The 13,679-nt window shown below is 33.7% G+C and overlaps 1 protein-coding gene across 15 annotated transcripts in view; it reads left to right on the forward strand.

Moving 5' to 3' along the window:
* The window catches only part of MGA (MGA, MAX dimerization protein), a 130,732-nt gene that overhangs the window by 86,518 nt on the left and 30,535 nt on the right, over positions 1 to 13,679 (forward strand). For all 15 annotated transcript variants that reach the window (XM_011354953.2, XM_011354954.2, XM_023527778.1 and 12 more), the window contains exon 9: positions 1,244 to 1,592. In XM_011354953.2, the coding sequence (XP_011353255.1) occupies positions 1,244 to 1,592 (349 nt within the window). The remainder of the gene's footprint in view (positions 1 to 1,243; positions 1,593 to 13,679) is intronic.

Here is a 13,679-nt window from a genome sequence, read left to right on the forward strand (position 1 = left end):
AGCAGGAAGATTGGGCATTTAGTTAGTTCAGTGACAACTAAGGAAATTTCTTCCACATTTGTTTTTCTTATCAACTAGACACCCAAATGTAGATCCCTCCTGCCAGCAGGGGGGAAAAAGTATAATTGTGCCCTTTAATAGTGTTCCTCTTTTGTATAAAGGCAGCTGGTCATTCTGAATGTCTCTAATTTCATTCTTTGGTATATGGGCAAGTACATTTGCTGATCTTGTTAAAAACAGCTTTGAAAATTCTGTTTAAAAAGAACTAAATCTTGCCAAATCCAAAACATTATAAACCTACAGAGAAAAGCTTTTCCTTTAAAAAAATTTTTTTTAATTGATTAATTTTTTTATGGTGACATTGGTTAACAAAATCTAAGTTTCAGCTGTACACTTTAACAGTAAGGCATATATATATTTACACTGTGTGTTCACCTCCCATATTTAGGTTTCTGTCACCACATATTTGACCCCCTTTACCCTATCTACTTCCCCCTGCCCCCCATGAAAATTTTATATTAAGAATTTTTATTTATTATGGATTCACCTATCTTAGCAGCCTCTGGTGCATGTGAAGTGACAAAATAAAATATCGGTAATTTTCTCGTCACAAAATTTCTGTACTTTCCATTTTTTAATTGTGACTAAATTCTAGAACTGAGTATCATCAGATGTTGGGACTAAATACAGACTTGTGTCCTTTATTATTAATCATTCCTAAAGACTTTCATGCATGAATGTTGATATTCCCTTTTTATTACCATATGGCAGGGGTCAGCAAACTATCTGTAAAACAGACACTAAATATTTTAGGCTTTGCGGGGCATGCACTCTCTGTTGCAGTTTCTCAACCTTGATGTTGTAATTCCATAGACATTATGTAAATGAATGAGCCTGTCTGTGTTCCAATGAAACAGCCTGTATTTGATCCTTGGGGCTTAAACTGTTAACCCATGCCCTAGAACATTATGTGTGATTTCCATTGAGAATAAATTCATTATTGTTGATATTTGGGCTTATAATTAATTAAAATAGTTATTCTTTTGCTTGTCTGTGCTATGCATTAGAACGGGAGATTACACAGAGTCCCTGTTATATTCATGTTCTGTCCTTCAAATCTGCCCTAATCTTGTGCTGTTAGTACTGAGTGCTCAGAATCAGAGAAGGCAGACCAACATATGATTGTAAATTGGTGGTTTGGGGAATGATTTAGTAGATTTCAAATTTTCTGCTTTCACTTTAGGCATCTCTCAAAACTAAACCTATCCACACAATCATAAGGAAACGAGCCCCTCCATGCAACAATGACTTCTGTCGATTGGGTTGCGTGTGTTCCAGTCTAGCTTTGGAAAAGCGCCAGCCTGCTCACTGCCGCCGACCAGACTGCATGTTTGGTTGCACTTGTTTGAAAAGAAAAGTTGTACTTGTTAAAGGGGGATCCAAAACTAAGCATTTCCAGAGGAAGGCTGGTCATCGTGATGCAGTATGTTATGATACTTTGGGAGAAGAGCAAAGAGAAGAAGGAGAAGAGGGAGTCAAAGAAGAGGAAGAACAATTGAAAGAGAAAAAGAAGAGAAAGAAACTGGAGTACAGTGAGTATTAATTCAGAGTTGAAACAGTATAGTTTTATTTTTTGAAAAGTATAGTTATTTGAAAACCTATTTCAAATAGTATTAGGATTACTTTAATCTTGATCTATGATCAAATAAGAATTTAGAGAAATTCTTGTTATCTTTAAATGCTTTCTGTATGACGTGTGTGCTACACACACACACACACACACACACACACACACGTACACACCTTTTTTGAATGGAAGTTTTCTTTCGAAGATGACTATTTTTTGCACTTAATTTGAATCATTCTCTCATGTAGACTTCCAGAATGCCTTTGAAACTTCATCTATTTTTCTGTTTTTCCTCCTCCCCCCATGTTCTTTGAATGTATTTTGAATGTTCTTTGATGGTTCAGTATAATCCATCACTTTCTTTTTTTCCCCAGGTTATATTGAGGTATAATTGACAAATACAATTGTACGTATTTAAAGTGTACAACATGATGATTTGACATGTGTACACGTCGTGAATAACTGTAATCAAGTTAACCAACATTTTATTTTCTAAAAGAAAAAATTTGCAACAGAACCCTCTGGTCATGATTTGAACCATTAACCAAGAGGTTGGAGATTTGGGGACAGAGTAAGGGCATAACTGAGTTGAGCATTATGTACTCTTTTGAAAAGCTTATTTATTTTTTGGTAAAATATTATGTAGACCAAGTTACATATTATTTCATTCTTAATTTTTTTCCCTTTCTGCTCTTATTTAAATGTATTGAGTATAATTTTACCATGTAATTGAAGAGAGTTTCTTCTTAGTTTATTAAAAGTTACATTTATTTGCTATTGCTTGGCATGTACTTATTTTCATCAGAGTGGGTGATTAATATTTCATTGTATGTTCTTTCCAGATTTTCTGTTAATCCACTGTGTGTATACATGCACATATTTTTTATAGAAAAGGTACTACTGTGGTATCATAACCTTTAGAAATTTAATATAAAATCATATTCTACTTTTCATATCAGCAAGCGTAGATCTATATTATAATTTTAGTTTTAATGGCTTCATGTTATTATAGTCCTGTTGGTTAGATGTTTAGCCTTTTTTGGTTTTCTTTATTATATATAAGTAGTGCAGTGATGAACATCTTTGTTCAGGATAAGCTATTAAAGTGGAATCACTGTGACAGTGAATAATACACTTTAAGCATTTATGTCGTTGTACCAATCACATATTTACCAATAGTTGTATAGTGCCAGTTCTTTACTCTTTTAACACTACTTTCAAATTAATAGTAAAAGATTGATATCTTATTTTAAATTTGTATTTCTTCTGTGATAGGTTTACTGACCATTTGCATAAACTTTTTTCTGTAAATTGCCTTAAATTTTTAAAAAAATTTTCAATTACAGTTGATATACAATATTATGTTAGTTAAAAAAATTATATTAGTTTCAGGTGTACAACATAGTAACTAGACATTTATATAACTTATGAAGTAATTACCTTGATAAGTCTAGTATACCTGCCTGACACCATATACAATTATTAAAATATTATCGACTATATTCCCTATGCTGTATTTTACATCCCTGTGAGTATTTTTTAACTGCCAATTTGTATTTCTGAATCCCTTCAATTTTTCACCCAGTCCCCCATCCCTCCTCCCATCTGGCAACCATCAGTTTATTCTGTGTCTATGAGTGTTTGTTTTGTTTATTTTGCTTTTTTAGATTCCACATACAAGTGAAATCATATGTATTTGTCTTTATCTGCCTTATTTCACTTAGCATGGTACCCTCTGGGTCCATCCATATTGTTGCAGATGTTACGATTTCATTTTTTTTTTTTTGTGGCTGAATAATATGCCATTGTATGTATTACCATCTCTTCTTTATCCAGTTGTCTGTCAGTGGACACTTAGGTTGCTTCTATAGCTTACCTCTTGTAAATAATGCTGCAGTGAACATAGGAATGCATATATCTTTTCGAATTAGTGTTTTGGATTTCTTCAGATAAATTCCCAGACATGGGATTGCTGAGTCATATGGTAGTTCTAGTTTTAAGTTTTTTAAGGAGCCTTCATACTGTTTTCCATAGTGGTTGCACCAGTTTACGGTCATACCAGTAGTGCACACGAGTTCCCTTTTCTCCACATCCTCAGCAATACTCGTCGTTGATTTATTAATGGTAAATATTCTGACAGGTGTTAGGTGATGTCTCATTGTGGTTTTAACTTGCATTTTCCTGATGGTTAATGATATTGAGCATCTTTTCATATGTCTGTTGGCCATCTGTATGTCCAATCAGACATTTTGGAGAAATGTCTGATTCAGGTCCTCTGCCCATTTTTAAATCAGATTATTTGTGGGTTTTTTGGTGTTAAGTTGTATGAATTGCTTATATATTTTGGATATTAGCCCCTTATCGGATGTGTCATTGGCAAATAACCTTCTTCCATACAGTCGGTTGTTGTTTCGTTTTGTTGATGGTTACCTTTGATGTGCAAAAACTAGTTTGATGTAGTCCCGTTTATTTTTCTTTTGTTTCCCTTGCCTGAGGAGACATATCCAAAAAAAAAATACTACTAAGAGTTATGTCAGAGAGTTTACTGCCAGTGTTTTCTTCTAGGATTTTTATGGTTTTAGGTCTTACATTTAAATCTTTAATCCATTTCGAGTTTAGTCTTGTATATGGTGAAAGGAAGTGATCTAGTTTTATTTTTTTGCATCTATCTGTCCAGTTTTCTCAACACCATTTATTGAGGAGACTGTCTTTATCCCATTGTGTAGTCTTGCTTCCTTCGTTGTAGATTAATTGACCATATAGGTATGGGTTTATTTCTGGCGCTCTATTTTGTTCTGTTGAGCTGTTCATCTTTTTTTATGCTAGGACTATAATGTTTTGATTACTATAACCTTGTAGTATAGTTTGATATCAGGTACATGATACCTCAACTTTGTTCTTCTTTCTCAAGATTACTTTGGCTATTTGGGGTCTTTTGTGGTTCCATATAAATTTTAGGATGTTTGTTCTAGTATGTGAAAAATGCCATTAGTATTTTGATAGGGATTGCATTGAATCTGTAGATTGCTTTGGGTTGTGCGGGCATTTTAATGATGTTAATTCTTTATATGCATGAGCATGGTATATACATCCATTTATTTGTATATTCAGTATTTTTCTTCAATGTCTTAACAGTTTTCTGAGTACAGGTCTTTTACCTTATTGGTTAAATTTATTTCTAGGTATTTTTTATTTTTGATGCAATTATAAATGGGATTGTTATCTTAATTTCTCTTCCTGATAATTCATTATTGAGATATAAAAATGCAACTGATTTCTGAATATTAATTTTGTATCCCACCACTTTACTGAACTCATTTATTAGTACTAACAGTTTTTTGGTAGACCCTATCTAGTGTCATGTCATCTGCAAGTAATGACAGTTTTACTTCTTCCTTTCCAATGTGGATGCCTTTCATTTCTTTTTTCTTGTCTGATTGTTGTGTCTAGGGCTTCCACTACGTTGAATAAAAGTGCCGAAACCAGATAATCCTTCTCTTGTTACTTAATATTAAACAAAAGCTTTTAGCTTTTCACTGTTGAGTATATTAGCTGCGTGTTTGTCATATATAGCCTTTATTATGTTGAAATTTTTGTTCCCTTTATCCCAGCTTGGCTGAGAGCTTTTATCATAAATGGATGCTGGATTTTGTCAAATGCTTTATCTGCATCTATGGATATGATTATATGATTTTTATACTTCATTTTGTTTACGTGGTGTAGCATGTTAATTGATTTGCAGATATTGAACCAACCTTTTGTACTAGGAATAAATCCCACTTGATCACGGTGTATGATCTTTTTAATATTTTGCCGAATTCAGTTTGCTGGTATTTTGAGGATTTTTGCATCTATGTTCGTCAGGGATACTGGCCTATAATTTTCTTTTATTGTAATGTCTTTGGTATCAGGGTAATACTGGCTGCGTAAATGAGCTTGGCAGCCTTCCCTCTTCAGTTTCTTGGAATAGTCTGAGAAGGAAAGGTGTTAATTTCTTTGAATGTTTGGTAAAATTCACCTGTGAAGTCATTTGGTCTAGGAGTTTTGTTTATTGGGATATTTTTGATTACTGATTTGATTCATTAGTAGTCTGTTTAAATTTTCTTCTTGATCCATCTTGGAAGATTGTATGTTTCTAGGAATTTATCCATTTCTTCCAGGTTGTCCTGTAAATTCACCTTTTGAATTCTTTACTAACTTTATTGTAATGGCTGTGTTTTATTTCCTCTATATTTCCAAGAACTTTATATTGTCTAGGGTGTCATTTTGTAATTTATATTTTAATTTTTGTCAAAATTCTCCTCCCCGCTTGCCCCCCGCCCCACCAAAAGGGTAAAGCAGAGATGATTAAGTCTGGTGGTCTTGTTTTATGGTTTCTGTCTTTGGAGTCTTGCTTAGAACATTTCTCTCTATCCCCAAGGTTTAAAAAAACACATTTAATTAGATTAATAAATGGGTTTAAAAATTAAATTGTTAATATTTGGATCTGTTTCTTGTCTCTGCTGTTTTGTGACCAGTGCCAGGCTGTTCTAATTGATATTTCAGTGTTTAAATAAGATATTGTCTTCATATACCTAAATGATGTTTATATAAATAAGATTTAAAAGATTTAAAATGAAATATAATGCAGAATCATTAGTTTTATCCATATCTTTTTACTGAGTTTATTCTCATATTGTACTTAAAGCAACAGTTTTGCATTTCAGAAAAACAATAAGTTACAGAAGCCACCCACATAAGTAGGAATACTGTATATCTATTAGATTTTAATTATTTTGAGTTTTTGATTAGTGTCTTTACCCTATGTCTTTCCCTTGACCGGAATTAAACTGCAGAAATCAGCCAATTGTCAAAGTACTTTTGAGTTTTCTCACTGGTACAGTCCATTATAAAAAACCTAGCCTGCAGTGCTCTAGGAGCCATCAGTTTTCTTGTGTGTTAGGGAAGGATGAGGAAAGGAGGGAAGATATTTTTGTTATGACTGCTATGTAAAAGGAGGAGAAATAGGGAAGAGTTCTTGTTGCAGAAATGTTGCTGAGATCTAAAACAAAAATAAATATAAAACTGGAAGAAACTGAAGAAATCGCTTAGTGCGTTTTATAAAAAGGTAGGTGGCAGATGGGAAAAAAGTCGTTGATGATTTAGAGGAATTAGAGAAAGTAAGGAGAAAATGAAAGCAAGAAAATACTCAAAGGATGATAGAAAAAATTAACTCAGCTGAAGGACATAATATTTCAGATTAAAAGGGCTCGCTGAATACCAGGCAGTAATAATTGTAAGAAGACTCTTATCTAGACACGTTGTAGCATTTCAGAATATTAAAGAAGATATCCTGAACTCTTTAAAAGAGAAAGCAGTTTGCCTATGAAGGATTTAGAATCAATTTATTGTCAAAGAGATTATCAGCAACACTGGGTGTTTAAGTCATTGTTTCTAAAATCAGAGTCAGGAGAATTTTCAACCTAGCATTCTTAGCCAGCCAAATTATATATTAAATATGTGTATAAAATAAAGATATATTAAAATATACAATGATGTAGGAAGTCGGCCTGTTAGAAACTTCTGGTAAATTTCTTGAGATTGCGCTCTGGAAAATAGAAATTCAAGAAGCGGGAGATACATCTAGTGGAGTGGACCTAGACTAAGAGTGGGGGAAAAAAATCTTAGGATGACAACTATGTAGCAAGACTAGAAGGCATCCTGTTCAATTTAAAGTAGAAAATCAGAAGATGCCGATAAGGCCAACTTCAAAAAAACATTAGATTTATTTTAAGAAATAACATGGCTAAGAACCCTGTATGATTTGTGAATAGGTGAAGGTACCTGCCACCTCATTAAGAGAAAAAACCAGCTAAGAACACAGGAAGGAAAAAGTTTGTATAGGAAAATTATGATCCAACTGTGAATCAGTAAAATTTTTGGTGAAATTTTGAGTAGTCAGTAAAACTATAAGAAGAAACTGCTTCATCTGAACAATTTGAACAAATTTTATGGTATTACATTTCCTTCTACTCTCAGGGGTCACTCAGATTAATTGGTTCTGCAAGGATTAATCATATAAGCATAATTTTGTAAGCAAATTGATTTTTTGGTTTTTAGAATTGATTTATAGTTAATATATTATTGAGAAATGTTTTTAATACATGAAATCTAGGCATTTAATACATTTTTTTGGTCATTGAAATAGACTTAAAAATTTTTCTGCCACTAATGGCCCTTGGTGTGAACAGAGGGATGCTAACATTATTCAGCACTCTTCTTTGTAGTTAAATGTTTAAGCTCTTCTCATTTTTTAGAATGTATATTCTATAGCTATTTTCTTGGTGGTTACCATAGGGATTACATTTAACATCCTGAAATTATACTCTAATATGAATTTCTACCAATTTAACTTCAATAACCTACAAAAACTGCTGCTTTTTAGTTCTGTCCTCACCCTGTTCAGTTGTTAATATCACAGTATTACTTTTTATACATTGTGTGCTCCCAGACGTAAAGTAATAATTTTTAAAAAATGCATTAATCTTTTAAATTATGTAGAAAACAAAATTTGGAATTAAAAAGCAAAGTTACATAATACTAGGCTTCACACTAAACTTTTTTGTTGTTGTTGTTGTTAAATGTATTAGTCTTTTAAATCCTGTAGAAAACAAAGTGCAGTTACAAACCATTGTTACAACAATATTAGTTTTTAAATTGCCCTTGTGTTTACCTTTAGTGAGATCTTTATTTTTCCATATGGCTTTGAATTATTGTCTAATGTCTCTTCATTTTATCTTGCAGAAATCCCTTGAGCATTTCTTGCAGGCTGGTTTAGTGGTCACGAACTTCTTCACATTTTACCTGTAAATTTCTTAATTTCTCACTCTTTAAGAACAGTTTTGCTTGATATGGGATTCTTGGTTAATAGTTTTTTTTTTTTCATTTTAGCATTTTGAATATATAAGCCCACCATCTGCTGGCTTCCAAAGCTTCTGATGAATAATCTGTTCATATTTTCATTGAGGATCCATGTATGTGATGATTTGTTTCTTTCTTGGGACTTTCAAGATTCTCTGTCTTTCTCTTTTGAAAATTTTACTATAATGTGTCTCCGTGTGGGTCTCTTTGAGTTCATCTTAGAATTCGTTGACCTTCTTGGATGTTTATATTCATGTCTTTCCTCAAATTTGGGACGTTTTTAGCCATTATCTTCAAATATTCTCTCTGACCTTTACTCTTTCTGGAAGTCCCATGATGAGTATGTTGATATGCTCAAAGGTGTTGCTTTTCTTCAATCTCCTCTTTCTGTTTTTCAGACTCCATAGTTTCCATTGTTCTATCTTCCAAGTTCATTGATTCTTTCTTTTGCCTGTTAAAATTTGACTTTGAATCCCTCTAGTGAAGTTTTCATTATAGTTTTTGTGCTTTTTAGCTCTAGGATTTTCTTTTGACTTCATGGTTTATATCTCTTTCCTGATATTTCCATTTTGTTCATGTAAACTTTTCTTGACTTTCTCCACATCTTTTATTTTTTTGAGTATCTTTAATACTGTTGTTTTAAAGTCTTTGTCTGGTATATCTGTCATTAGGTCTTTTTTCAGGTACAGTTTCTGTTTTTTTTTTTCCTTTGAATAGACTGTACTTTTCCTCTGTATGCCTTGTGATGTTTGTTGGAAACTGGACATTTGAATTTAATAATGTGGTAACTATAGAAATCTGATTCTCCTTCCTCAGGGTTTGGCTTGTTTCTTTGTTTGTTACTGTTTTTATTTTTTTGATTGATGTAGGCTGTCTTTGTGCTGAGGATCAGACTGAGTTGTAAGCTTAAGGTCTCGTATATGTAGTTGTTTATGAATGTTCTAGTCTTTAATGTCTGGCTTCTGAAAGGGTAAAAGTGGAAAATGGAGGGAGGGTAAAGGGTGTTGGCCCTCTAAATCCTCTGGAAGTCATTTAAGATAGAGGGTTAAGGGCTTTTAGCAGTGGAGGGGAGGTGCAACAACAGTGGCTACCTGCCTCTTTGTCTGCACCTCTGTGATCAGAAGCAGTAATCAGAGCAGAGGTCTCTTATAGTTTGAGGACAGGATCCTTTTGCCCACCCTGACTCCCATAAACTTTGTGCAGGCTACTCCAGGAATGCGTGCACAGCTCTTTGCCATGTGGTGGGGGATGGGGAAAGGGTATTTGCTAATGTGCTAGTGGATGAAATTGATCACAGTTAATGACAGTTTACTGTCCATGTCTTCCCCTGGAAGTTGCAAGTTTTCAACAGACTCCAAAGTTCTAAGTTAATGTTAGACAGATTCTGCCAGTGCAGTTGTTGTTTAGGAGAGTCAGATTTCCTGTTGTTACCTACTCTGCTGTCTTCCCAGAATGCTCTCCACATCCATTCTTGATTAAAAACTGTTAACAAGCAAACCGAATATTGTAAGAGTGTCCACTTCTAATTTTCATCTGTAATTCCATTGCAGTCCTAATCAAAATATTGACAGCTTTTTATGTGAAACTTTAAACCTGATTCCAAAATTTATATGGAAATGCAAAGGACCTAGAAATAGCCAGGGCAATCTTGAACAATGATAAGGTGGAAGGACTTGCTCTATTGGATGTTGAAACTTACAAAACTATCACATTTAAGACAGGGCAATACTAGCTTGAGTTTAAAGTGAACAGATCAGTAGAACAGAATAGAGAGGCTACAGTAGATTCAAACATATTGACACTTGACTTGACAAAAATGGCGGAGGAATAAGGAAAGGATGATCATTTCAATAAATGGTGGTGGGATCATTGAATATCCATATGGAGAAAAGTGAAACTTTATTCCTTAACACCATACATAGAAATAATTTCTAGGTATATTATAGATCTGTTATGAAAAGCTAAACCATACAATCTTTAGAAGATAATGTAGAAGAATATATATATGATCTCATGTTAGGAAAAGATTTCCCCGTCTTTGGCTTTATTGAAATGTAATAGGCAGTTAGTTGTTCTTATATACATTGTACAATTCAATGTTTTTTTTTTTCAAGTGTAGTTGGCACACAGTAATATATTAGTTTCAGTTGTACAGCTTAGCGATTAGAGATCTATATAATTCAAAAAGTGATCACGTCACTAAATCTAGTACCCTTCTTCCCCCCTACATATTTATTACATTATTAACTATTTTCGTTATGCTACACTTTATATCTCCATGTCTGTTTCGTAACTATCCATTTGTACTTCTTACTTCCTTTGCCCTTTTTCATCATCCCCCCAACCCCTCTTCCATTTAGTAGCCCTCAAAATATTGTGTCTATGAATTTGTTTCCGTTTTTTTTTGTTGTTTTGTTCTTTAGGTTCCATATGAATGTGAAATCATGTGATCTTTGTCTTTATCTGCTAACTTCATTCAGCGCAATACCCTGTAGGTCCATCAAGGCACTGTCTTTTTCTGTGCCCTTTCTTTTAGTCTCTCTGTGTCTTTTAATCTGAATTGAGTCTCTTATAGGCAACATATGTGGGTCTTATTTTCTTATCCATTCAGCCACTCTTTCTTTGGTTGGAACACCTAATTCTTTTCCATTTGAGGTACTTGTTGATAGGAATGTAGTTAGTACCATTCTTTATTCGCCTTCATGCTTTCTCTTCTTAAAGAAGTTCCTCCAACATTCCCTGTAATACTGGCTTGGTGTTGATAAATTTGTTTAGCTTTTTTTTTTTTTTTTTTTGTCTGGGAAGCTCTTTATCTGTCCTTTAATTCTAAATGATAGTTTTGCTGGATAAAGAATTCTTGGTTGTAGATCCTGGGTTTTCATCATGTGGAATATTTTGTGCCAAGTCCTTTTGTCTTGCATAGTTTCTTTTGAGAAATCAGCTGCCAGTCTTACAGGTGCTCCCTTGTAGGTAACTAACTGCTTTTCTTTTGCTACTTTTAAGATTCTCTCTTTGTATTTAACTTTTGTATTTTAATTATGATGTGTCTTGGTGTGGGCCTCTTTGGGTTCATCTTTTCTGGGACTCTGAGCTTCTTGGGGTTGTATATCTATTTCCTTCACTAGGTTAGGGCAGTTTTCCATCATTATGTCTTCAAATAGCTCTTCACCTTTTTGTTCCCCTTCAGGTACCCCATGACCCGATATTTTTACATTTAATTTCATCCCATAGGCTCCTTAATTTATTATTATAGTCTCGGTTTCTATTTTCTTGCTGTTCTGATTGGGTGACCTTGGCTTCCTTATCCTCTATATCGGTGGTTCTATCCTCTTCATCCACTCTGTTGATTCCTTCTAATGTACTCTTCATCTCAGATAATATGTACTTCATTTCTGACTGGTTCCCTTTTTTAATTTCCATTTCCATTTTTATGTTTTTAATCTCCTTAAAGTTCTCATTGAAATCATCTACATTTCCCCTAAGTTCATTGAGCAGTCCTGATTACTTACCCTGTTTGATTATGTTGCTGTCACTCCCGTCTTACGTGTCCTAACAGAACTGAACTTTACCCTTCTTAGTCAGCTCCTTTTATGAATTTTCCTACTTATTGGAACCACCATTTATCCATAGTCAAAACTTGAGAGTTGTCTTTAATTCCCAATGAAGGAGTAAAATGTTTTAAGACATTTTAAGAGGTTTCCTTCTGGAGTACTATACTGTGTAGTTTGAAGCTGTTAAAAAGAAAAAAATGGAAAGGGACCTTTACTTAGTACAACCATTAGCTTATGGAGGTTTAAAAAATCCTTGAAAGATACTTAAAAGAAGTCAAAGACCTCTGTCCTAAGGCAATTTTATTTTTGTAATAGTTTTAATATGTATGTGAAATAATTAGCAGCACTAGACAGTAAAGTTTTTACCAAATGGATGGTATAGGGCCTCTGTAAATACCACCTTTATTGCGAAGGTATCCTTGATTACCTTCTTTAAAATTTCAACATTCCCCTTCAAAATATATACCGATACATACTTACTTTACATAACTACTTATTTCCCTTCTCTTCTGCTTTGCTTTTTCTTGTACTCTCCATAATCCAACATATTTTTTTAGTTGTCTTGTTTATTGCCTGTCTGCCCTCTTCCTTCCAGCTTAAATGTAAACTTTATGAAGCCAGGCATTTTTGTCAATTTTGTTCATTAGTATATCTATAAAGTTTGATACATAGTAAGCATTAAGATATTTATTTATACATGAATGAATACTAGGGTCTTAGAAGCCTTTGTGAATGATGTGATAAATGAGCTGGGTTATAAAAATTAGATAAGAGACTGCTAAGCAGCTAAGTAATTGGCTCAATCACTTTCTAGCTCTGAAGGTTTTTTCCTCCCTCTCCCTTTCTTAATCTTTAAGTCTTTATCAACATTTTGTGGTTATGCTCTGAATGGTGATAGTTGTAGTAGGAGCCATTTATACAAAGTTGTTCTTTACTAGTGAGGTCTCAGTGTTCAGAGCAGATATGCTTATTATGAAATCAGGTAGCAGTTTGGATTCTCCTTTGTTTATGAAAGATTATTTGAACTAAGTCTTTGAATTAAGTGCGAATACTGCTCAGTCACATTTTATGTGATTTTAGGCAAAGATTTTGGCTCTTTGGCTTGGAACCAGCTACATCTTCTTTGAGGACTGATCATTAAAATGCAAAATATAATGTGTGTTTCTCTGTAGCTCTCTATGGGATGGCCGGCCGTATGCTTAAAGAATAAAGTCAGTAGCCTCTAGATTCTTCATTTCATTTCGTTAAGTAGTCAGTGCATGTTTTCCTTTGTGTAGAACTTCTCAATAGTATGATTTCATCTCAGTTGGGTTTTATTGCTTTTCTATTGATATGTTTGTGCTCCTATGCTGAGTTCATGCTATCTTTTGAATCAGTTTGTTGTCAGAAGGCAGCACTAACAGTTTAGTCTCTGGAGCCAGATTGAATGGTTTTGGTCCTCTTACTGTTAGACTCCCTTGAATATCAGCATCTGCCAAATGAAAATAATATCTCAAGAACTACTGTGACAGTCAAATGAGTTAAAACACATTAAATGCTTAGAATAGGTACATAGTAAAGTTCAATAATTTGTTGTTGTTGTTTGTGAAATGAAAAAGTGT

This window comes from Pteropus vampyrus, unplaced genomic scaffold (genome assembly GCF_000151845.1).
Source record: "Pteropus vampyrus isolate Shadow unplaced genomic scaffold, Pvam_2.0 Scaffold19, whole genome shotgun sequence".
NCBI classification, from domain to species: Eukaryota; Metazoa; Chordata; class Mammalia; order Chiroptera; family Pteropodidae; genus Pteropus; species Pteropus vampyrus.